The sequence below is a fragment of the Eleginops maclovinus genome, chromosome 11 (assembly GCF_036324505.1).
Source record: "Eleginops maclovinus isolate JMC-PN-2008 ecotype Puerto Natales chromosome 11, JC_Emac_rtc_rv5, whole genome shotgun sequence".
NCBI lineage: Eukaryota > Metazoa > Chordata > Actinopteri > Perciformes > Eleginopidae > Eleginops > Eleginops maclovinus.
The window spans coordinates 9,022,002-9,048,487 of NC_086359.1; the positions used below are offsets into that span (position 1 = coordinate 9,022,002).

At 42.9% G+C, this 26,486-nt stretch overlaps 1 protein-coding gene across 1 annotated transcript; it reads left to right on the plus strand.

The window, feature by feature from the left end:
- gal3st3 (galactose-3-O-sulfotransferase 3) lies at positions 1-26,486 on the plus strand. The gene is made up of 3 exons (XM_063894614.1): positions 1-225; positions 20,315-20,419; positions 21,335-26,486. Exons 2-3 carry the CDS (start codon positions 20,337-20,339, stop codon positions 22,671-22,673), a joined length of 1,422 nt encoding a protein of 473 aa, XP_063750684.1. The 5' UTR covers positions 1-225; positions 20,315-20,336; the 3' UTR covers positions 22,674-26,486.

The window sequence follows — 26,486 nt, forward strand, 5'->3', positions numbered from 1 at the left end:
CCTGAACCACCAGCGACTCCAAACAGATGAAGAAGAGCCAAGAGTAAGCGAGGAGGAGGAACGGAGCTTTCCTTTAAAAAAAAAAAAAAGAGGGAAGAATTAGCAGAAGAGGAACCGGAGAAGGAGAGGAGAGCGGGGACAGCGGCAGCAGGCTGGCCGGGACACGGAGCTCTTCAGCCGGGAAGAAATCACCGCCACGACCGTCACAGCTCCGGGATGACAAAGGTGGGTGACGGCATGTTCCCATTGTGTTACATCAGCATCCCTGTCCTACATGGCGCTTTTAATCCCTTCATTTAGAGGAAAGAAGGAACAAACTGAGGCCGGTTTAGAGCAGTTTTTATATGTTTGTGTGTTTCATAAAAAGCGGATTTCTCCACGTCTTCAGGAAGATGCGTTCACTACCCCGCGACATGTGTGCCGTTTGGAGATGCGCGGCGGAGTGATTTCATTCACCCCAAATAATAATCTGATCTGGCCCACATCTCGCAGTGTGAGGAGATTTGTCTTTATTTAATGTTGTTTATGTCCTGTTACAGGCGTCGTGTGTGTGTTGAGGAGAGAGAAGGAGGAGGGGGGGAGTGTTTACCGGGATCGTCTCCTTGAGCGCCCGGGGCTTGTCTGGATGATTGATTTCTCCTGTTCAGTCAGATTATGCGTGTACACCTATGTCAGAAAATTAATTAAACTGCACGCAAAGATAAACTGCACAAGATTATCATGAGAGAGGGGGAGGGGGGGCAGACAGTTAATGACAAACTATTTATATCTGGAGCTTTATTGGATGGAGTGTCCCCAATTGTTGAATGGGTTCAATAGTTTCCATAAAGCACATCTGATTCCTCTCCATCAGTTGGTTAGGTGTTGGGTCCAGATTGGCTGAAGTTTTTTCCATTCACCCTGTTCGGTGTTACAATATATTGATTTGAGTCAATATGGCTTTCAGGTTTGCATTTGCAGCATATGGCAGGTTGAATGAAACAGTGTTATAGTCATTGGGGATGAATGCTACAAACCAGTGTAGGGACATGCAAAGAAATCAGCATTAAGATGAATTAATAAAGCAGATTATCATGACATATTCTTATTTTAATCCTCGTTTTATTCAGTCCTGTGTTCCTCTGGTTATTACCTGGGAAGGGGGGGACAGTATTGTTTTTATTTTTTGTAAACAGTCTGTTTGGTTTGTGAAGCACTGTGAGTTACCTTTGTGGATGAAAAGTGCTTTAGACGTTTGACTTGATGAGTCATGTCTATTTGTACTGTAGCATGACATCCTACGAGCATTTGGCATTCAGCATATCCCTCCGTTTTGGTGACGAGAAACTCCCCCAAAAAGTCCTTTTATGTATGTATAAGCTACAGAATTAGAAAGACAACTCAAAGACAACCTGAAATATGGAGAGCTGGTAGCTGGAGAGGTGCCAGTTCTCCTCCTATGCCACTGCCGAGGTGCCCTTGAGCAAGGCACCTAACCTCCATCTGCTCCCTTGGCGCCGGGTACCTGGCTGCCTCTCTGCTCTGCCACCTCTCCTCTGCATGTGGTTGTGTGTGCATGTATTTCCTCTGTGTTTGTGCATGTATATCCTCTGTGTGTTTAATGTGTGTCAACACAACAGAGTAGAGAAAGCAATTTCCCTGTAAGGGATTAATAAAGTATGTCTTCTTCTTCTTCTTCTTCTTCTTCTTCAAAGTCTGCCATTAATGTAAATGATGAGTCAAATATGAGATCATTCATCTCCTTTTCCCCGTCTCTTGTCATTGCAAATTGAGTAATTCAGCAACACACCTTCATAAAGTATTTGCAGGTCCTTTGTTGATACTCTTTTACGTTACATGATCGTGACAACACTGGAGGAAGACCCATTTTTAAAAATCATTTTGTTATATTAAAAAGATGTCAATCAGTTGTAGCTCCATTTGCGCCATGTACTCCATACCGTCCTCTATCTTTCAGTCTATCCCCTCCCTTTGTGTCCGTCTCTCTCCTCTCTGTGTCTTCAGGAAGTAGGTTAGGAGAAGGGAGGGGAGGTGACTTAATAATCCCTTTTGCGGCAGGTCATCTACAAGAACGGACCTGAAAAGGTTCATTTTTTTCTCCTGGCATTTCCGCAAGAAAGGCACAAGACCGAGTGATGAATGTGAGCTCTGTTTGGAGAATAGCAATGCTGGGAATAACAAAGAAGAAGGGGAGGGGGGCTAGAAAGAACAGTCACACACACACACACACACACACACACACACACACACACACACACACACACACTTGTAAATAGAGGCACACACACGTCTTGAAAAAGTCAATATGATTAAGTGTGTTGTGCTGACTAGGATTCACTGCATGGTTGTGTTAGAGCTCATCAGAAGAGTCTTCTTAGACGGAGAGCGCCCTTTAAAGGTAGGCGTTCTTGGAGAAAAAGTGTATTTATACAATATGATATACAGCAGCTCTGTGGCTGCACAGCACACTGTCCTTGAAGATGGTCGTTGTCAGGCCTTGGGCCAAAAGAGCTACACTGTTTACAGCTTCCCACAAGAAGCAAATACTTCAGACGGTATGGAAAGGACATTTCTCAGTTATCCCAAACACTGTCAGGCTGTTTGCAGCAGTTGTCTTGGAGTTTATTATTTGATTGTTTAGATAAAAAGCCAGATTTTAGGAGTTAAAAAATGATCACAATGATCTTTTACAACATTATGAATCTCATTTTGTGGCTGGTCAGGCCAACAGGACTGCAGCGAGTTATTTATTCACTTTATAGTTGCTTAAAATGCCCCCAATATTTTTCCAGAGCTCAATGAAGCATGATGAAATTGATAGCTTTGTCGACAAGCATTTGAAATCCCAGAAATATTCAATTCACAATCATGTAAAACAGATAAAAAGAGCCAATCATTGCAATTAAGAGTCTTCAATTAAGGGTAGTTTGGAGTTTTTGCTATGTTGTAACTGTCAAATAACAAGTCATTTATCATTTTAGCTCTTTAAGTCAGAAGTCCTAAGTATATAGACACTTTGTTTACATTTTACAGGCTAAAGGAGATATGGATGTCTCATAAGAAGTCCTAGCTGTTGCAGAATGCAGTCATTAATTCCCCTTGATGAGCTTTTTAACCTTAATTCAAGGTGCCAAGCTAACTAAGATTACCCTTTTACTGGTGATGACATGATTTAGAAAGCTCTTGATGTTGATTTGGGGAGAAAAGTGGCAGCAGAAATCATAACGGAAACGAATAAAGAGAACTAAAGGAGCTCAGACTCTAATAAGTAGTTGTACACCGGAAAACCACAATCAAACAAGAAATCATATAGGACCAATATTGTCTGTCTTCTTTTCTGAATAGTTGGTTCTGTACTGTACACACACACACACACACACACACACACACACACACACACACACACACACACACACACACACGTTGTGATGTTCGTGACTGCGATGAGGAATCTTATTGGTGTGTATAAGTCGAGGTCGTGACTGCTGTTTAAGATGGACCAGAGTGATTACAGCGCTTGTGATTAAAAGTGTGTGTGTGTGTGTGTGTGTGTGTGTGTGTGTGTGTGTGTGTGTGTCTGTGTGTGTGTCCGTGTGTGTGTCCATTTATCATGCAACATGTGGATATGAGCCCAAGCTAGATTAATGCCCCATGTTCACGAACCTCCTGGTTTGACCCTGGCTAGCCTGGCAAAAACACACACATTCACTTGATCCCCTGTTGGGCTAACGCTGGCCCTCCTTGCAGAAGCACACACACACACACACACACACACACACACACACACACACACACACAATATTGAACACTGGCCAACTTTTAAGCACTTTGATGCATTAGTGCAAAGGTGCTTTTTCGTCTCGTTGTGGCGAGGGACCAAATTGATTTGGATGCACAGGCGTGCTCATGCATGCACACACAGAAAGGCTACAGAGTTTCACTTAAGAGGGGAGATTAGAGGTGATGCATATTTAGAGGAAGTTTGTGAAGTTGAAAATGACCTCTCGTCCCGCTTGTTTAGCTAATATTCAGTCAAATGGATCCCCCGAGAGCCCATCCGCTGAACAAGAGCCTTTTTCTCAAAGAGGCAAAGGCTGTTTAGAAATGATTAAAAAAAATGTATTCCAAATCGCCCTTTATCCCTGGTCAAATTCATTTTATTTATTGTGTTGGAATTATTAGCTGTGGTTCTGACTGTCTGCCAGATGAAGACAGATGGACGAGGTTTTTTGCAGAGACTGGGCCCGGCTCCAGGGAGCTGCCCTTGGCGCGAAGCTTTCGACTTGTAGATGTCCCACAGCCAGATTCCAGCAGACAGCCTCTGGATTAAAATGATCTGGGCAGGATGATTACGGGAGCAAAGTCCTGTAACTCAGTGTCCCTGCTGTTCTGCACATCACGAAATGCATGTATTTATTATTTATACGGAGAGCGTCTCAGTTTGGCTACGGTCTGAACAAAATTCTCTGAGTCCTCCCGCTCAGATAGAATCAGAAGCTTGTCCTTGATTTGAAAGACTGTTAATATTAATGTAATCTGATTGTTAATGTTTTAGAAAACTAAAGCCTAAGTTCCCGGGCTAAGCCTTCCTTAAATTATTGTTTCCTTATACGGTAGTGCATTACCGAAAGAATGTAGCACTATCAGAGCGCTCACAATGTTTTGCATTCTGTCTCTCTTTTCCTGCCGGCTCTCAGAAACCGGAGCTGGTTCAGTAACAAAAGCGTATCTTAAGAGCTCAATGTATACTATATAGCAACGTATGCTAGCTAGCAGAATCTATGAGCATGAGGTATGTTTGTTTGTTTGTTTTCATAAACCTTGTATATGCCTTTCATTTCTTCATTCAAATTCATCGTATTCATTCGCTAAACAATCAGTAAACTGCTGTAACAGTAGCATATTAGCCCGGCCTTGTTGAATCTAGTTGTTTTGTGGCCTAGTAAGCTTTAGGTGATTGTTTGTTGTGTCAAAATTCAAACCAGTCAATGTTAGTTCCTGTGCTGTGTGTTATTTTTGTTCAGTAAGTCCTCTGTATTGTTTGAAACATCATAGATGGTTGATCAAAAATTAGCCTTCCCTATCCTGAGCCTCATCTCCAGTCTATAGTGTCAAAGCTGAAACCTGAAGTTAAGGGCAGGTAGAGTTGGTCTTGATCACAGTTCTGATTGAAATAGTTGGCTGTTGTGTTTAACTACCGGCTTTGCCCTCCTTGGGGTGCTGTTCCCATGAACCTTGAGGAAACTCAAACCCCTCGAAGGACAGAAAGATAAAGCTTTAACCGGAATAAAACCCACATCAAACAAAGCCTTATCGTCCAGGAGAACCAATGAGACGGGTCAGTCAAGACTACTACCAACTGCAGGGTCAGCAACAACAAGCCATTCGTTATCTACAAATCCTCCCACGAAAAAATCTAACCAACCAGAAACTCTAAACTCAATATCCCTTTTCGCTCGCTTGTGTTCAGCCAATGGCCTTGGAGAGATCTGGCAGTGTATGATAAGGAACTTTGTCGTTGTTGTTTGGTTTTAATAGTGTTTTTATCAGTGCCGCTTCCCCCGAGTAAGTCTTCAAACTGAGATCCTTCGTCTTTATTGCAATGCATCATATTACTTCGTATTCAATAACCTGCAAGGTGAAAGCTGAAACACTTCGGCAAGGATTAATATCGGACACATTCAAGGGCTTAACGCCGCTGACAAATGAATTGTTATTTTTGTTGGACACTGTGATGAATTAACCATAACACAGTCCTTCCCTTCTCTGTATTTCAGAAAAAAATGATTTATCTTAGTCCCGGCTGAAACTGAAGATTTGTTCCTGCAATGAAAGGAGTTCCCGCACATCCTTTGTGTTGTTTATTTGACCTAAAGAGCTTATGGCAAGATACCTGGATCATTTTTTACCCTCCGTCAAAGCCTTAAACTATGATAAATCACGGCACAAACACAATTGATTCATGTTTTTGAATTAGATTTAGTCCCTTTTTGCTTTTCATTCATTTCCTCAACATTCCTGACATACTTTTTCATCCTGAAACAATATGTTTGTAGTAATAAACAGGAGCAACTTAATGAGTGTGTTGAGCTGCCCAGGCAGGCGAGTAAAAGCCTCTGTTAAGTGCTAAAGGTGTTTCCTCCGGAGAGGTACAAACCCTGCCACTGTTAGTTAGTGAAGGACTCTAAGCCCGCCGGGGCACACAGGAATGTTTCAACCTGCAGAGTGTGTGTGTGTGTGTGTGTTTGTCTGTGTGTATTCCTGGGCCATGCTTACCAGTGTGTGAACGTTTCTGATTGTGTGTTTGTGAGGTCGGCTTGGCTATTCATGTGCACATGGGCTTTATTTATTCACACCGGTGTGTGTGTGTGTGTGTGTGTTCGGTGGCGAAGGGGCTGCAGAGGGCGCCCTCCCCTGGGGGTTCCAGTCTGCCCCCCTTAATTAATCTGTTTTCTGGCCGGAGGGTCTCTGTTATCAGGCCAGTCCAGAGAGCCTGGCTGCGTCCGTACAGCACGATCCCACAGAGCAGGACACAGGTACACACACAGAACCATTTTTGTTCCTGAGGACACTCGTTGGTACTATTGTAACCCCCGGGGCCTCAACATATCCATACACTTATGATGTCTTTACAGCTGGCTTACCTGTGTCTTCTTTACAGACTGGTTGGTAATACATTAAAGATTTTGCTCTGCTCGTCCTGTTTGATGGCTGGTACAAACAAGTGGCAAATGGGGCTAAGCTTAACCCCAAAAAACCTCTTTTATCCCTAAAATTGGCCAAAATGTCCCTATTATGCAACAATGTCCTCATCTTAAAATGTAAAAAAAAAGACATGGTCCTCACAAAGATAGAAGAACAAGAACACATACACACAAATCAAAGCAAGCATGGCACAGAAACACAGTCAATACAGGTGTGCAAGCAGCGGGATTTACACACAAACCGCAGTGTACACACAAACACATATACTGCACACACAAACATACACACGTAGAAGCAGGTTGCAATAGCTGATACCCCCACATATCTACACACACCTGCACTCTTTCACTCAGAAGCACATTTTTCTTTTGCTTTTCCTGAAACACACTCCGGTATCACATCGGCCGACTGACTGCAGGAGTCTAGGTGTTTGGTTGGGATGCTCGAGCGGCGCGTGAAATCTCATTACAGACTTACACAGCTTCCCTCGGCGGCAGGAGGGCGATCCCTGTCACTGCCGCCTCACCTGCCGCTACCTGGCTGCACTTCCACCCAATATTATTTCTTTTCCCCCTCTGTGGGTGTCTGTATAATGATGCTAGAGGCTGTCCTAGTGGTTAGATGGCTTTTCCTGTAGCTGAAAGGCCATATGTTTGATCCCTGAAATAGCCCAGGAGTAAGGTGATCTTAAGCAAGACTATCATTTGAATTACAACTTTGACTCCACTTGCACAGAATCAAACATGAAGAGCTTATTTAAACAGGATGCCATGCAGCCATAGGGATGTCTGAGAGTCATGTGCGACTCATTCTTGATTTGTGGACCTATCAGATTTGATCAGCTGTAGCTAGACACGTAAGCATGGTAATAAACGGATAGACAGACAGCAGCAGACGTATTTGCTGTCAGGGAAGAGAAATAAAAACCATATGGACCGTCACAATTGTTCAACTTCTGGTGCCACGGCCACTTCCGATGACCTATTTTCTCTCAATTCAACACATTCAGTCTTGTCTCTGTGATCATCTGCCGCATAAGTGTTTTTCCACCTGCTTTGTCGCCTCCCTTACCGTCTTATTTTCTGTCTTCAGTGATGCAGTGATACATTCAAATGTACACTATCATCTCCAGCATGATATATAATTCAAAAATAGAAGCAAAGACAGTTTTATTGCCTTTGCAGTTACATATTTTATTTTGATGTTACTCAGTTTGGTCTCACCTCATTTACCTCAATGCAGTTTTAAGGAGTGCAAATAAAACCTGGGTCAGCCATTTATCCTTCTTCCCGCTGCTGCCCGAAAATTCTCCTCGTTTTATTTTTTATCTTGCCTTCATTTACTTTTTTTCTCGCTCCTTTCTTGCGCCTCTTTTTCTTGACACCAAAGTTTCACCGCAGGCAGTGTGCCATCTGCTTTTGACATTTTTAGAATAAGCAAAACTTGTGAGAACAGTGTGTTTATTATTCCACTGTGGTTAATTATTCAGATTTGGCTCTTTGGCTTTCGGTTCGGAGCGGTGTGCTATCTGGGGGCTTCGCCGCAACACAAAGCTCACTGACAATCTGTGAAGAATCTGGAATTTGGAATCCATCGTTCCCATTCTTTTTCTGCTCGGGTCAGGAAGTGATAGTTTGAGTCGGGACAGAGTAAGACGCTTACATTGTCCGGTCTCACAGTCACCTCTGAACTCTCTGCTGGTGCTGAGAGCCAGTCACGAAGACCTTATAGCCATGGGAGGGAACAAGCGGGAATTCTCATTGGGAACTCACTGTTATATCGCTAGAAATGAAATGTTTTCCTCCAAAAATGTCTTATTCTTACTCCTTCTTCATGTGGCCCTAATCACCTTCTTTTAAATATTCACACTTTTGTTTTCTAAAACCTCCCCTCTTCTACCCTCTAATTACTCCGGAAGTTTTCCTGAACCACCTTCCTCAAATATTATAGCCTATTTGCTTTTTAATTTCTCAATTATCACCGCAGACGCACGGAGAATTAACCGGGGACTTCTCTCCTATCAGAGTAATGAACGGGATGTTAACTTGCCTACACGATAATCAACAAACTAGACACCCAATTAAGGCTATTTGACCCAGCCATAATTGGTTATGGACGAGAACGCCTCCTTCTCAAGCACTATCTAATTGCTTGCAGTATTTCGACGTTTTATTGATCTAGTGTGTATTGATCTTTCTTTTTGCAGCTTGCATAAGGGTTTATTGGCTCATTAGCCTATGTTGTGGTTGTAAATGCAGTAATGTAGGTGTAAAGCTGGCAGGGGTTAGGGTTCGGCATCGGCGGGGCATGGCAACCGTTTCTAGATCACAGCTTGTCTATTGAATGTTGTGAGTGTTTTGTAACTGTCTTGTAATGTGGTCGATATTGTTTTTCTTTACACAAAGCACCTTAATATACCAGGAACACAATCAATTTAGTTTAGAAGTCCTAATTAAAACCTGTCACTGGTGGTTTATTGCTCCAGTTATGCTACAGTACCAAGTGTTAGTATCCTTCATGAGTCAGGTATCTTTGTTCTTTATTTCACTGCTGCTGATACTTAAGGATTTCAGGTGAAGCAATCATGTCATTGGAAGTCAAATTGGCTATAAAATAGAACAAATAAATGACCAAGTTCAAAAATTGTAACTTTTTCTCACAGTCTGGCTATGTGTTCACATACCCTCAGACTTTTTGTAAAAACTTGATGTTGTTTTCTGGGTGACATTTATATATTTGCGTTTCTTTTTGCCTTGTGTTCCTGTGCTGCCTTTCCCGCCTTTACCTAGCTACACACCTGCTCTTAATTAGGTGAGAATTGTAGGTCTTTTTTACATAAATGTATTGTTTTTAACCAAGAATACAGCTATAAGAAGTTAATATATTAGCCTATTCTGTGACAGCTGGGGAGCTAACGTTATCTAGCTGCCTTCATGAAACTCCAAGCTGAGCTACTTAACCTCGCTACTGATTAAAATAAAAATAAGCATTTTGACGAAGCATCCCACTTCTGATTCTCACTCACAGCTTGTCCCTAAAGTAACACAATGCCTTGCGTTGCTCACTGTAGCAAAAGCTTCACACATTAAATACAGCCTGGTGAGAACAGAGGGGGGAATATGATGACATTTTGTGCAGACCTCATTCATATTTGATTATCTGATTATCATAAACGCATGTCTACTAGTTGATCTTTTATATGGGGATGATAGTGGCTTTATTAAAAGGGATTGAAGGCCATCTGAGGCTTCCTATATACAGAATGTGGCCCAGATGTGATCAATACATCTGAACAGATCTATAAGTATTCGCACGCGTGCACCACAACTGGGATTGATTTTATTTAATGACATTAGTGGTGAGTGTGTGGGTGAGTAGTGCATCCTTAATTATGCTGTCAGTGATCGAGAGCACGCCTCTGCCTCCACTCTGTAGGTTTTTTTTCAAACATTAATCACCGCAGACCACCCTACCCATCTGTCTGTCCGGCAGCATTCGCACCTCGCTGATGAAAGCCGACAAGCTTTTTCTACAAGCTTTTAGGTATTCCACTGAGGTACTGAGGAGCCTTTAATGCTCCATCTGTCTCCAAATGTGACAGAGTCCCTGCTTAATTGCGGCGTGCAGGCAGCTCTTTTGCTTTTTCTGCAGAATCAAAGCTCTCTGGGTGGAGATACTCCCAATGGGGGGGACGAGGGGGTTTGGCACAGGGTTGAAAACGCACACTAAGAGAAGCTGGCATGTTTAGGTTAATAAACCCGGTTTGTTCGGCATGCTGATGAAGTCTCTTTTATATTTTTGCGAGATGGGTAAAGGAAAGCTGTAGCAGAATAAACTGTCATCCAATAAAACATAATATAGGCTACGGTCCAAACAAACCTGCTGGATGGCTCAGCTCCCTCGGCTCTGTGCTAGTAATTGGCGCCGAGATTAAGCAGGAGAACAGCGGCACAGGGGGCTTTGAGGAAAACCTACAATCACGTTTCTGTAGTAGGAACAACAATAGCAGAGTAGGAGGCATCCCGGTTAGCTTAGCTGGTGTGAACCCTGCAGGTTCAGGAGGAGTCGTAGCAGCAGGAAGATGAAGTTCTCGTGTAGCGAACATTAAACTATCTCTGCCAGGAGGAAGCCTGTGTCTTATGTAAATGAACAGCTGAGTTGCAAAAGCTCAATGAGTTCCCTGAGCAGAATATGAATGCAGATAAAGAGGAGGGAGTGTTATTTTGAAAGAATGCTTCCCACTGAACATACATCACCTCCCGCTGGATTCATAAACACTCACACACAAACACACACACACACTCACACACACACACACACACACACACACACACACACACACACACACACACACACACACACACACACACACACACACACACACACACACACACACACACACACACACACACACACACACACACACATCACTCATGGAAAGAAAAGCAGAGCAACAGAAGCTTTTTGAATTTTATGGAGTAGTAATGATCCAAATTGCTTTTTCAATTTACAGCGGCGATCGAGGCGCTCTGTTGTGACTGACAAAGTATAGAGGCCTGCTACAATAAGTACACTCCGGTTGATGGTTCATTTCTGGTAGACGCCGGGAGAAAATTGAAGCGGTCGCCTCTGTTGTTTAAAAATTATTACCTTGCTTCAATATGGAATTGATTTTTCTCTTGTCCGAAAATAAAACCTTTCCCAAACAAAAAATGAGGTTCAGGTCCTGCAAAGGTTACTGATTATCGGAGGACATTTTTGAAACAACATCATGGTCCCCAGAGGATAAACCTTCTGACCAATTTGAGAAGGAGATCTTGGAAACTATTTGATTGGATTGCCAAGAAGTTTGTGTATTCATTTCCCCCAGAAGATAACCATCGTCCACTTTAATGATCCCCTGACGTTTCCTTCTTCAACCAACATGTTTGGTTTCATGCCTTTTTTAAACACTGGGTTTTCAGTCTTACGTTTGTTTGCCGTCACCATTCTCCTAATATCTCAAGAGCGCCTTAAGGGAATTTCTTACATTTTTGCAGAACCATCCTCTTGTATTTAAGAATGATGGTTAGATGTGCGGGTCAAAGGTCAAGTTCACTGTGCTCCCTCAAACTTGTTTTTGACTGTAACTCAAGAATTCAAATGCCAAGTGGGAATCAGCCTCAGACTATTTTTGGCAGAGCTGTTTGTCCATTTGACAACCACCTTTGATTAAAAATAAATAAACTCTGATGTTTTTATTTAGGACAGGGACTATGTTTCCTTCCACTTTTACCTTTGTAATCATTCAGGCATTATTACAAAAATGTCATTGAGGTAAGCTGTAGATTACATGGAGAGCGTTCGAGTGCAAAGGGAGAGAACAGAAGATGTGCTTGTCATTTGACCTGCCATGGGGAACATTGTCTCGCTGATGTTTTCTATCTCGCCTCTTGTTCTCTCCGTGGATTTGGCTTAAAGCGCTTGCCAGCGCGAAATGATCTAAAAGGCTTTCATCAATAAGAACACAAGTACAAGGCTCCATCACTCTGAGGGCTGTTTCATTTTATCTCTCCATGTTCTCTGCTTGTCTTCAGTCAAATCTCATCTTGCTCCCTCTCTATTTCCCATTGTCCCCCTCTCACCCTGTCCTTCACTCACCCTGTTTTCCTCCCTTCATTCTATCCATCCCCGCCGCTCTCTCATCAGCTCTCTCTGGGGGGTCATTTAGGGCTGAGATAAAGCCTATATCTGAGGGTCTGCAGGGAGTCTACCCTGCAGGCAAGTAATGATCCAGACACACTCTCAAGCACACTCCTGCACACATGCTCGGGAAGACGGTGCACACACACATTAACATACATGTTCGAGCTCAGATTGGATTTCTTCGTCTCTGACAGGACCGGGAACAGGGTGGGGCAGATGCTTAAAAAAACACCTTCGGGACCCTGGCCAGAGTCTACCTTTTATTGTAAAGATAAAGGGTTGGGAGATGGAAGAGGAAAAGCCCGGTGGAGAGGAGGAGTGGGGAGTCAGTGAGGGAGGGGAGGTTCAGATTAAAGTAATGAGGACTGGAGGGAGACAGTGGGGAGAGAGCGATAAGAGAAGAGCATCAGAAGCTGTGATGTTTTTCGGCTCAGGGCTCCTACAAAGTCTTCTTGTGTCTGATTCATACCGATGCAGCGCTGCTGGTATCGAGTGCCAACCACTAAGTCGTAAACTGGCCTTATCGCAGCTGCTTTTGTTTATAGACGACAGAAAGTTGGACCATTGCTACAAAATTCATACCGTGACTAGCCATCTAACCTCGAGTATGAAATAGGTCTATAAATATCTCTGGCTTTACCAAATGGCATACAGTAGAATGGAGGAGAAGCAAAATGGCGGTCAGGGAGGCACCACTGTGGGAAATTGTTTTAAAGACTCATATCTGAGATTAAATTGGAGGATTGCTGAGAGGAAGCTCAGACATAAGCAAAACAGCCTTCCCGGAAAATGCACAGATTTCCTAGATGGCATAGGACAGCCTTTGAGGATTTCTTAGAAGTTAAACCATGCTTTTTTTATTCCCCCTCCCCCCACCGAATTCCACATGATTCATACAGTAGCCCTCCAGAGGTCTTGGCATTTTACTGTCCTGCTATTCGGCAAATCCTCAAGTCATTATGAAAAAAGGAAGTCTTTGTCTTCAAGTTGTAAAACATTGGCAGCTGCAGATGTTAAATATCCTCGTTGGGCCGCAGCTGTTACTGGCACAGTGTCGGATTCGAGCGCCTGTCCAGTTGTCATTTATTCTTTTTCTCTGACAATGTCACCTCGTGAAACGCTAAGCCTTTAAAACAACAGCGGGCCAGATTCCCTGCTCCCTGTGAATAGTAATCATCACATGTGACACCTATTGATCCTTGCACTCGGAGGTCAGTACCTCGGGGTCAGCAGCCCTTGAGCTGAAAGGATTCAGTGTCTTGCAAGGATGGGTGCTTGATCGCTACTGAAGGGGCTTTAAAACGAGCTTTACTGTATCGAGTCAGTTAACCTGGCAGAGACAGCACAGTCATTTTCAATTGGATTCATACAGATGTCGGGGTGTAGTCAAATTAGTAGTAGATATAGATTGTTTCCATGGGTTGGAAAGGACTCATTGTTTCAGGAAAGACATGTTGCTGTGTAGCCAATTTTCACCATACTTCTTTAGGCAAATGTAATTGCACAAGTGCTCTTATAAATGTAATTTTTCATAGCTATTAACCTTCATTAAATAAGATGGTGCAGGTGAGCTAGCTAGCTAGGTGATCTCAAAACAGCGCTACACAAACAATCTATTTAGCTCCAAATGTAGGAGTCATTTATGTGAACGGACCCTTTAACCTCTTCTTGTCGCTATTCTCATTAATATAAGAAATGGTGCTTCAGATTGTTTCAAAATGATTCATCTGGCCTGACCACTTGCGTTGCTGCCATTACATAGCATCTTCCACATTGCTGTTGAAGGGCAGCGCTAATGCTAACGTACCCCTCGGGAGTGTGTGTGCTGGTGTGTATCTACCCACAGTGTTGGGTGGTACGTCAGGCTTTGCCTTCGGTGTCCTGCAGCGACAGTCATTCTGATGGCCGGACTGTGGGTCATCTCCCTGGTGGCATCGCCCTGACAGCTGTGTGCGTTTTAGGGGGAAAAGTTGGGACAAGTTGACATATGTGCAGAAGCTATCACTTGTCATGGCTTGGTATGTTGGCCTGTTTCTGACACGCAGAGATACACACAAAGAAAATGCAGTGTAAGTTACAGTCTTGCGGGTGTGTGTGTGTGTGTGTGTGTGTGTGTGTGTGTATTATTTTTGTAAAACCTTACAGATCATTTGAGGTATAAGACTCCCTTAGGAGAGGTCAAAGGTTATCATACGAGGTCAGTGCAAATGACAGGATCATAGAGCGTAGCAGCTGCTGTTGCCCCCGAGGACTGAGCATAAGCAACCTTCATACGCTGTGTGTGTGTGTGTGTGTGTGTGTGTGTGTGTGTGTGTGTGTGTGTGTGTGTGTGTGTGTGTGTGTGTGTGTGTGTGTGTGTGTGTGTGTGTGTGTGTGTGTGTGTGTGTGTGTGTGTGTGTGTGTGTGTGTGTGTGTGTGTGTGTGTGTGTGTGTGTGTGTGTGTGTGTGTGTGTGTGTGTGTGAGCAAGTCTGGGGGAAGTGTGTGTGGTGAAAATCTGTGTGCGCGGACTAAAGTTGTTGTGTCTTGTTCCTGGATCGTGTGTGTGTGTGTGTGTGTGGACTAAAGTTGTTATGTTTTGTTCCTGGATCATATAGTTCATGTCTGTGTGTGTGTGTGTGTGTGTGTGTGTGTGTGTGTGTGTGTTACATGTCTTTGAATTGTGACTGTATTTGTTAGCCTCGCAGCTGTATTTTCTGCAGAGCCACAGACTGTGACACTCACTCTTTGTTCAAACTTTGCAGGAGACTAAACTCTTTCAAAACTTCCTCCGTTCTTCTTTCATTGATTCATAACAGCTGACATTTTGGAAATACCACATTTTCACACCGAGGCAGGAGCAGAAAAAAAGGAAGACACCTCTGGGAAGGATAGAGATAGATATAGGAGACAGAAGGAAAATAAGTGAAGGGAGAGGGAGCGGAAATAAAGTTGGAATCACCTCTGGGTAGAATTGAAGAGAGATGGGAGAATAATTCACCACCTCCATCTGCAGTCGCATGGTGTTTGTATGCAGGCAATGCCACAGACACACTGGTAATAATACTGCCCTGGAAAATCAGAAATATAGTCAAATCAAAAATGTGACAGACAAAACATTTCAGCTTATTTATCTTCAGATGTGTGAAGTCAAACTGGCAGTTATTGGCACATTTTGACAACTCAAGTATTATACGATGGTCTGAGTTATTGCATAATTAGCTCTGAATTAGTATCTTCAATCGAACATGTGCAGAAATAAATAGCAACACATGTCGCATAAGCTGCATGGTAGGCGAATGTATGCAACGCTGTCAACTACAAATTGGTTTATATACAAGAACTTGTTAGTGAAAGTTCATAGACATTCATTTTACGAATCAGTGCAACGTATTTTTTTTATCATTCCAGTGAAGTTCAAAATGTACTGTGATATTTCCAGTAACTTGTGTACCTTAATCTCAACTCCTCAATGTTCTGTTTCAAGCTTCAACTCATTTGGAATTTGACTGTAACTGTTAAATACACTAAAATGTATATACATTCATAGCTATTAGTCATAAAATGAGCTGATATGTCATGAATAGTTCCTCTCAAATATCGATACCAGCCTCAACAACCCAGCATTACTTTGTATTAAAACTCTTAACTGCACCAGTTCTCATCCTACACTTTGTTGACTTGTTTTTGTCTCCTATAAAGTTTTTCATAGCAATATATCAGAATAAACAAGTGAATGTTCTTAATTAAAACCTTTGCCGAGTGACTACATTCTGAAACACTTAATCCACTCAGCGTTAAAGGATTAGTTCTTTACCTACACGGCGTGTGTTGAAAACCTTCGCGATGCACAACCTGCTTGTTGATAATCCCTCATTTAATCATTAAATCAATACACAAATAAGAAAAGGTATCCTCTCTCTCTCCTGTCCAGATCGTCTGTCTGAATCATTGTCCGCTTACAGAAGGATCAGGTGTCCTCTCGCTGTGCTTTCATATCTGCGGCGACCGTAGGAGAAACCTAATCAGACCTTTTTAATTAAAGAGGCCGGAGTGTTGGAGGGGCGAGAGGAGAGGGGGAGGAGGTGAAGGGAGGCGAAGATGAGGGTGGATGAAGGGGAGAGGCCGAGTCTGTCTGCTGAAAGCCACTTAAATCCCTTTCTTATTAACTCTCTGTGACACATGATCTACCTCTGTCCCCACACACACACACACACACACACACACACACACACACACACACACACACACACACACACACACACACACACACACACACACACACACACACACACACACACACACACACACACACACACACACACACTATAAAGACTACGAACCAGCTCCTCTTACGATAACAAACAGCCGCCTGTATCTCTGCTGCAAAGCTTCATTTCACTGCGTCCCACTACTCTCTGAATCAGGGAGGATTTTCATTACAGCTTCATTTAAAACAGATATTGCAGTGACATTTTCCTATGCAAATGCGACCTAACCTGCAGCCGAGGAGGCCAGTGTAGCTAAATGTAATTGACAGAGCTGGAAAAGGTGACATTTCTTGGTATGGTGAGGAAAAGTTCACCCTGCTCCACTTCCACTAGGAGGGATATTACTACATATGCAGGGGCTTTATGAAGCTGTGATGGAAGAATACACACTTGTTATTATTAGAATATCCATCAAAGAGTCTTAAAATGTTATGTTCTTTTTCGCAAAAGTTATAGCCACTCTTCTGCATGTAGTTTTCTTTATCATTGTCAAATAATGTAAATAATAAACTCAGGTAGTGTTCTGACTTGTTAATTCTAGAATTATATTATTATACTGTAGAAAATTGTCACAAAACAAATATTTTCTTTTAGACCGTCATGGTTGGCGGAAGATACATCCAAATATGTGCAAAGGTAATCCCATCAGCCTGCAGCTATACTTGTTTGATGCTAATTAGCGAAGATTAGCATGCCAATATGCTAATCTATGATGATAAACATGGTTAGCATTGTATCTGCTTTGCTTTGAGGTGGCGAAAAAGAGGACACTTGCGATTGTTGGGGGGGAAGTCTAAGTACAGTAGACTTCTGTGCAAAGCGCCATTCAATTTAAGTACACGCTTAATGGTCCCATGAAATACTGTGAAAACCGGACGTTTTCATGAATTTATAAAACCCCCCCGGACGCTCCGGACAGGACATAAAAAGAGGACATGTCCGGGCAAAAGAGGACGTCTGGTCACCCTAGCTTAGCATCACTGTGTTAGCTACGTTTTTGTGAGCCTACTGCATGCTAATGTTAGCATTTAGCATAACAAACAGCCCCAGAAAAGTGCTAGAAAGGCTTATTCTTAGTCCATTTTTTTGTTTTATAGCTTCTTTCTTAACATATATTTCCTACAGATTTGGACCAACTAAAGTGAATTTCCCTTTTGTTTTGTACAATCACGCCACCTCTCATTTTCCCTTCAGTGAGAACACATCTTCAGGGCTTCCTTCGATTTTTTAAAATATATCCAAACTGCTGCCAAATCCCACGTAAATACATAAAGTATCTCAAAACAAAGCTGCTCAGGTGAAATGTTTTCCAGTCAGTACACCATAGCCAAGACATTAAATCCCCCCCCTGTCTGTGTCAGGTGATTAAAAATAAAGAGTTGAGGGCACAAATATGAAAACAGTCGACTCGGGCACGGTGCAAAAGATATAATACACCAACTGTGGCAGATCCACATTAAAATGTCATGTTTAATGCGATGGATTATCCAGCTCAGGCAATTTTCAAGCGACTGGAGGTTGTTTTTCATTCTGTACAAGATATATTGGCTTCTTCTTAAGGGAGGAAAACACTAATATCTCTGACTGCTCAGGCTGTGCTCACACAAAACCAGACTGATGTAGACAACATGTTTTTAAAAGAACTGTTTATTTATTAATAGTACCAAGGTACCTTTTCCCAACCTTGAAAGTGCCTCGAGTTGCTTTGTGCTGAGACTTGTTGTAGCAGAATATAAGCATGCTACAAATAAAAGGGAACATTGGGAGAATAAGCCCCGCAATAAAGCTTGGATGTACTTTTCCAGTCTTGCTGGATATTTCTAAAGTTAGTCTGATATGTGATGGACAATTAGGCAGATGGCCGTCTGAATTTCCTGTCTCTGGCTTCGATGTATTTTCACTCATGTTTACAGCTTTCCTGGTAACAGTTTCCTGCAATAGACTAATTGTTTGAGTAAATTAAGAAGCAAATCTCTAGTTTTAGCTTCTTAAATGAGCTGATTGGCTGATTTTCTTTGCGTCTTTGGTCTCTGCAGATTAAATAAACTTGCCGTTTTGACTGTTGGATTAACCATTTTTGGAATAAAGGAAATAATTAAATGGATTCTTCTTGGCTAGAAACTGCATCACTGGTTGTTGTTCTTCCAGAGTCTTTTCATCTCTCAGTCTTTAATCAATTTGGACGATGACAACTCAACCTCCTTTTGTTAATAAATATACGATGCAATTGTGGTCCAATTATTAAGCCGGCAGAGGACATTCTGTAGTGACAACAACAAAAGATTAACTAGCCAAAAAACAACCAAACCGTGTCTGCAGCAATCTGTGCATCAATTAGTGTGAGAGCATGAGTGCATGTTTAATAGAGGCTTAGTGTTTTTGTGCATCTGTGTGTGTCTGCACACATATGTGTCAACACACAATCCTGCTGAGCAGAACCAGCGAAGCATCGCAATCCCAGCTGTTTTGGGATTGGAACAAAATTACCTCAGTTTTCTCTCTTCATCCTCCAAAGCTCAACTCAAGGTCAGCTGTCAATTGTGTTGAATGCTTAATTAGTCTTTGGGAAAATCTTGATTGGGCTCAGAACCTGGGGCTCACTTTGTTTCAAAATAGAAAATGATGTCCTATCATGTATTTCAAATTTAAAATGAAGTTCTGGCATTATGTTTACATAATTTATTAAATACCTTAAGTCATTATAAAGAATGTGTAACTTAGCTGGTTCCAGATTCCCAAATGTAAGGTGTATTGAATATTTGGACGTCTGGGACTCTTTGTAAAACAACAATAAAGCAATTAGAAGAAGTCATCTCTGGCTCTTAAAGAAAATGTGACAGGCATCTTTTTAAATAGCATTAATCTTAATCACCCCCAATATGTAATGTCCCTCTGTGCAGCAAACCGTTATTGATCCCATGTCCTTAAGTGGCATGCAGTAACAATAACATGGGCTGCCCATGCTTGAAAATCGATGCGCTCGTGCTCCTCTACCATGATTCGTATAAAATAACCCACCAATTATATGCATGATGCTTTGAGTAACAACACGCGGGCTATCGTGGCTGTTGGCGTGTGTATGGACGCCGACAGGATGGTGTAATCAAAGAGAGAGACGTAGGCCGTTGTTATGCAAGTGAGCCGAGAGAGGCTTGGACTCCTTCCCAGGTTCCATCTCGTCGTGGCGTTTTGGCGGGTCAAGTGACACGGGGTGCTCTCAATGTGAAGTGCTGTTAGTTTTTCTCATGTGCATGTCGCTCATTACTGACAGGACCTAATGTACCGGCCCATCTGTCCACTGTCTGAGTATAAAAAGGTCTAACTGTGAGTGTGACTATTACATCTGTGGAAGGTATTGAAGTAATTCAACTTGTTGTTAGAGAGTGACAAAAGCCAAGTCTTGCTACCTTTTGCTAATGGATCCCAGCCATTATTTGCTGAGTAAATCCTCCTTACCATGTTTGCTTCCCTTTTCTTCCAATCCTTTCACTCATTTCTGCTACCTTTCATCTTTTTCTCACTCTGAAACCACCTCTCATTTTCCCTAATTCCCCTTCGACCATTTTCACCGTCGTTCTTGTTCCACCTCGTGCTCATTTTCGCTTTTTCATTACACCTCCAACGGCCCTCCTTTTCCTACTCTGCCTTTACTCATGATCGCTCTGTCCTCCCGCAGTCCCAGTGAAGCAGAGAGAGAGATGTCGCAGAAGAAGATTTTCCTGATCTTCGTCGCCATCAGCACTGTCAGTCTCCTGCTGCACCATGGGGGCCACTTCAGCTGGTGAGTGATTGAAACACGCCCACACGTATGCAAACGCTCACATTATATACCCTCTATCTCTCTATAAGTTCAGACGGTGCTAATTACCATGAACGTGTCTATCTTTTTAAGGCAAATTATCAGCAGGACTGTCTTATTATAATTCTCAGATATGGAGGGTTTGAGTGCAGAGGCACTGAGGGCACCAAAGTGGTCAAGGGACCAATTATAAAAGTAAAGAGATCGTAGATCACTGACAGCCCCTTTGTACCCTTTTCAACTTAACGCTTTACTCTTAAAATCTTTTGCTCATCGCCATCTTTGCACTCTCTGTTATTCCTCTGCCCTTAGTCTTTCTGCATTTCACACATTGTTTCCAGACCTTTAACATATCCCAGTAGTTCTGTGTACAGGGAAGACTGGTGTGAGAGTTGTTGGTGTGCATGCACCCAATATGGACGTGTGATTTGGGCTTTTTTTTTGGTCGGATTCAGCTCTTTGGTAAAATTGTATCATGAATATTCATCTTAATTAGAATTTGGTGACACTGGGACTCCTAATACATATTTATTTGTAGTTAACCCTTATATATTGGGAAAACAAAGATGCAAAGAATGAAGTTTTATGTCACGCCCTTCAGTGACTTGTTCCTTTTTCAAGATCAAAGGCAGATGTGGATATTTTCGTTATTTTAGTATGTAGGACTGAAATCATTATCATAATTACATACCCATAGTTAAAGAACGTATGCAGTACAAACAAGTCCAACATACCTCATAATAATTGATACAGCGTTTCGATTTTCAGCATGTACACTGAGTATCACTTCACTACTGTCATACACCATAGTCTCTTACATTATCTGGCCAAGGCCTGTGCCATTTTGTTACAATGAAGCCTCAAATAAATTAATACACTCTCTTCTTCTGTCTCCAGGACCATGGAAGCCTTCCACATCGGTTGTCCTGCCCTGCGTTCCCACCCTGCCCCAGGCCTTAAACCAAAGCACACCAATGTGGTCTTCCTCAAGACCCACAAAACGGCCAGCACCACCATGCAGAACCTGCTGTTCCGCTTCGCAGAGCGCAACAACCTCACGGCAGCGTTGCCTGTCCAGGCCTGCAGCCACCAGTTCTGCTACCCGCGCTCCTTCACCTCCCACTTTGTCCACCCGCACACGCTACCACCAAACATCATCACCAGCCACATGCGCTTCAACAAGGGGGAGCTGCAGCGGCTGATGCCCAATGACACAATCTATATCACGATCCTGAGAGAGCCGGGATCCATGTTCGAATCCTTGTTTAGTTACTACAACCAGTATTGTCAGAGCTTCAAGAGGGTCCCCAATGGCTCCCTGGAGGCTTTCTTGGAGGAGCCCTGGAGATACTACCGACCAGATGAGAAGGACTCCATGTACGCACGCAACACCTTGACCTTCGACTTGGGCGGAGACAAGGATCGGCCAGCTACAGATGTGGCATATGCACGGGGCTTTCTGGCAGAGGTGGACCGAGTTTTCTCCCTGGTGATGATCGCCGAGTACTTTGATGAGTCACTGGTTCTCCTTCGACATCTCCTCTCCTGGGATCTAGATGATATCTTGTACGTTAAACTCAACATGCGGACGCCAAGCTCGAAGCGGAGCCTGACGCCAGGCCTTCCTTCGAAGATCCGTGCCTGGAACTCCTTAGATGCACGTCTGTACGACCATTTCAACGCCTCATTGTGGCGCCAACTGTCGGCTATTGGTCCAGCTTGTGTGGCAAGGGAGGTGCGACTCCTTCGGCGGGCCCAGGAGAGGTTAATGAGAAGTTGTTTCGGTGGACGAATGCCGCCTCTCCGAACGGCAGCACAGATCAAAAACAAGGATCTCCGTCCTTGGCAGCCTAGTGGAAAAGTCGACATTGTTGGCTACGACCTCCCGGTAAATCTCAGCCGCGGGTTCTCGAGTCAAGCCCAGGAGCTTTGCCTCAAGCTCATCATGCCAGAGGTCCAGTACACACGGGTGCTTCTACGTTCCCAATCACTGCGCTACCGTCGAGGCTACCAGCTCCGGCCTCAGCAGCAGACTCATCCCATCCAGCAGCCCATACGCACAGTCCTGCCTCGGCATCCTCAAGTGCAACGAAGTCAACCTCCCCCCGCGGCCCCAGGCCCTGCATCAGGGACTCGGTCCACCTCCACCTCAAAGCCTGCTGCAGGAACTCAAGGTCGGACCACAAAGATAGGGCCTAGATCTGCACAGACCCAGGCGTCGCAGACTGAAAAATAGAGACTGGAATATAGTGCCCAAAAGACTGCATTGTTCTTCCCATCCTGAAGCTTGAGACAATGCGACCTGGTTGGTGAGGTTGTTGGAAACAAGGGTATCCTTGAGGAAAAGTCTGGGTTGCTCTTGAACCAATGTCCCTCTTGTCCCGTCCAGACAGAGTTTGGGATAAAAATAACTGTGGAACATCAGAGGAAAAAGGGGTTAGACATATCTGGACTTGGACTTGAACATGTCCCCTCTCTGGTCTGTGAAACAGTATCAGGACTAAAGGTCAGGAGGAATCTACAAAAGGACAAAAGGCTCAATTGCACGCCACTGCACGCCCGACAACGGCGGACAGGAGAATTCTTTTTAGGTGATGGGGGTTATTTGAAGCAAAATCTGTTATGTGCGACTGGGACTCAATAGGGAAGTGGCGATATCTGGGCCTATTGTGCGGCACAAAGTAGGCATTGTGTGTATCACACTGGTAAAGCATCATGTTACTTGCTTTCATTCCTTGCTCTCTCCTCCTAACATATGCCACTTAAAGTCCTTGAGAGAGGCATAATGACATAAAGGGATCCGCTGTCAGGCGTCCAAAGAGCCTTCTAAGAGGCCAGACAGTCATGGAGATCAGCTCCAACCGTTAATACAACAGCACAATCAACAACTCTTCTTCTTCTCTTACAAACTTTAGAGGCTACGGCAAAGGAGGGAGGGGAGGTAAAATGTCAGATAGACAGATAAAAAGGGAGAGATTACAGAAGATATGCCTGAAGACTGGATCCATTACAGGGACTGAACGAGTCTCTTCGGCCTTCGACCTAATAGGCTTCCTCTACACATCCACCTCTTAATCCTCCATCCTGTCATCCCTGTTGCTACAGAGAGTTTCATCTTCTTTGATTGCAGCCTCGCTCGGACCTCCAGCTGAGATCCTATCATAGAGACTTTCTAGGTTTCTGGTTGTGGGGGTTTTGTTTTTAATCTTGGCCGTTATTGCAATAAGATCTCTGTGTCTGCGTCACGTTTGAAAGGCATGGATTTAATAACATACCAGCAACCCCACACAGCACAAACAAAAACAACTTGATAGGACAAAGACTTGAAGCCTGTGGGTCGCAGTGTTTGAATATTTAATGGCCCCCTCTCATGGCCTTCCTATGGCGTATGTGCTCGGGTTACACGGCTGTACATTTTCATTCAGAATACAAGGACCATAGTCATTGTGAACTGGGAAACGCAGGAGGAGAAGGCGAGAAAGCATCGATGTAGGGTACTTTAAGCCTCTTAAGGCGGGTGGGCTGGCTGGTTTGGCTGTGATCTTCAAATGTCATCACTTATCTCCGCTTTTAATCCATTCTGCTCATATTTAATGTGTCTTTCATTTTTCTTTTATTCCTTATGTGGCCACACTGCAAAGTAGCTGGGTGTGTGTGTGTGTGTGTGTGTGTGTGTGTGTGTGTGTGTGTGTGTGTGTGTGTGTGTGTGTGTGTGTGTGTGTGTGTGTGTGTGTGTGTGTGTGTGTGTGTGTGTGTGTGTGTGTGTGTGTGTGTGTGTGTGTGTGTGTGTGTGTGTGTGTGTGTGTGTCTTTCTCTGCTTCATGTTGTATTTTGTTCCCAAGGCCAGCCAAGTTGGCATGGCAACAAAAGGAAACCATTTGTGTGACATTTATGAAAACTATGTATTATTTATTATCGGGATTGAAAGAGTCCCATTACTGTATTTTTAACTGTTGTTTTTCAAGTCACTGGATAAAAAACCTCTGTATGTCAGTCTTTTCCCTTCAGGCAGCTGAGGTGGAAAGAGGCATGTGGCGACAATATAAAATATTAATTCTGTATATGTTTTACATAATGCAAAACTACAAAGACCACTCCGGGAAAACCGCACATTGGAATAAGTGTTGTCGCTTTAAAATGAATCTTTCATTCATCAGCGCTTAAGTGCTCGACCACACACAGCTTCTGTGGTTTGAGTGTGTCGTACTGTAGGCTACAATAATGAAAAACAAAAACCACTGCTTCTCTGACAGGAATAAAGAATGGAGCAGTCGGAAAACAAAGTTTAGGATAAACAGTTTCATGAAGTGGCTGTGAATATTTAAATTCAAAGTGTGCTTATCTGGACTTGAACCTCAGCTCTGAGAGCACGAGATGCACAGCAGCTTTTTTAATTTATTTACCGGCTTATGAATTATGTTCATATATGTGTAATAAGTACATACACTGCTAACACTCACTTTAATGATGATGCGGGTGTTTCTTCAAAAAATCCCATGAAGAGAAACCAAACCAACAAAGCGTCCTGACATAGCTTTAACCACTTTGGTTCCTGCTGTTGATCTTTAAAAACGGGACGCAAATAATGCTTTTTTTTTATACAGCTGGGAACTGTAGTTTTTAGGAGCTGTTACTTTAACACTGAAAAGGCTTTTTTTGAGGGACTATATTCAGCCGGGGATGATTACACATCTAATGCACTGGTGATTATTTCCAGGGGCAGACAGTGTATGAAGGATTAACAACAAAAAAATGGTGTTTGGAATATTTGGGAGGATTTGGGGATTAATTCATTGTTTATTTTGGCTTTTTAATGGATTTGGTGGCAATTGAAGTACTAGAGAATATCACCTGCCGTACACATAAAATCAGTTTGCTGATTAAAATGATCAACTACTGTATATGAGTTTGCTTGATTTGAAAGCTGCTACCGAACACATTTGGGTTCAAGTAAATCTCCTGAATTACTCAACTTTATGTAAAATAAAAATGAAACACTAAATCAATGTGTTTCTCTGTTGACCATTAAGCATTGTGCAATGGTGTGCATAAATACAGTCGTCATGTATAAAATTATGAAATGTTTGATATAATTTCAACTCTTTTCGTAGTTTTACAGGCAGTTTTTATTTGACAGTGCGAAAGCAATATTTCAAAATGCCACTTTTTAACCACACTGTTTCCAAACAAGACAAACCGGGCAAAGGCAGCTGAGATGTTTGGGTATGAATTATAAGAATAATGAGCATTTTGTTGGATTATTTTACAGTTTTCTCAGTATTTCCTCCTTTAATTTATTTCATAATGTCCTGTATTTTCAGTTGATATGGTACAATTTGGGCAGAAAATGTGATCCTTAGGTACATTCTAGCAAATAAAGTGTATTTGAAAATACATTTCCTCCTCTGTGTCTGACTGGGAACAAGCTGAAGAATAGGTTTTTATTTCGCCTCGAATGTTCATTTATGATCCATCTCCCCGTGGTTGTGAGTCTTTCTAAGTGCTGTCTTGATTGTACGACTTGTTCGCCTGGCTGTTCTGCTTCTTGTGGGAGAGTTCCAGTAATGGTCATGCTGTCGTGTCTCAAGTGTTGGCTATTCTTCTTTTAAAAAATGCCAGAGGAGCTGTGAAAAACAGTGCTTTTAAATCTCTTCCTCTTCACATTTACCACCTCTGCTTTGACATTGCAAAGCTGTGTGTTTTTGTTCCTTTTTACTGGAAAATAAAACTTCTTTCATGTGATGGCAGATCAATATTTTGAGCCTTTATGTTGCAGGAAAGCGATACCGTTAATACTTGATGATTCTTGGACCGTATTTTTCCTACATGGCCTCTTTGATCTGCTCCTCATTTATTTCCCTCCTCAGTTTATGGACTTATCAGTGAACTGTGACGAACGAGACAGATTTCTCTCTCGTTTTGGTGATTGATTTGAAGAGGTGGGGGACTGGGCTCTGAACACAATGGCTAAAGACAATCAGAGCTAGGGGCCCCAAATCTTTGTAATGATGGAAGGTGAACGTGACGAATAAAGTTTGAATGATTTCAA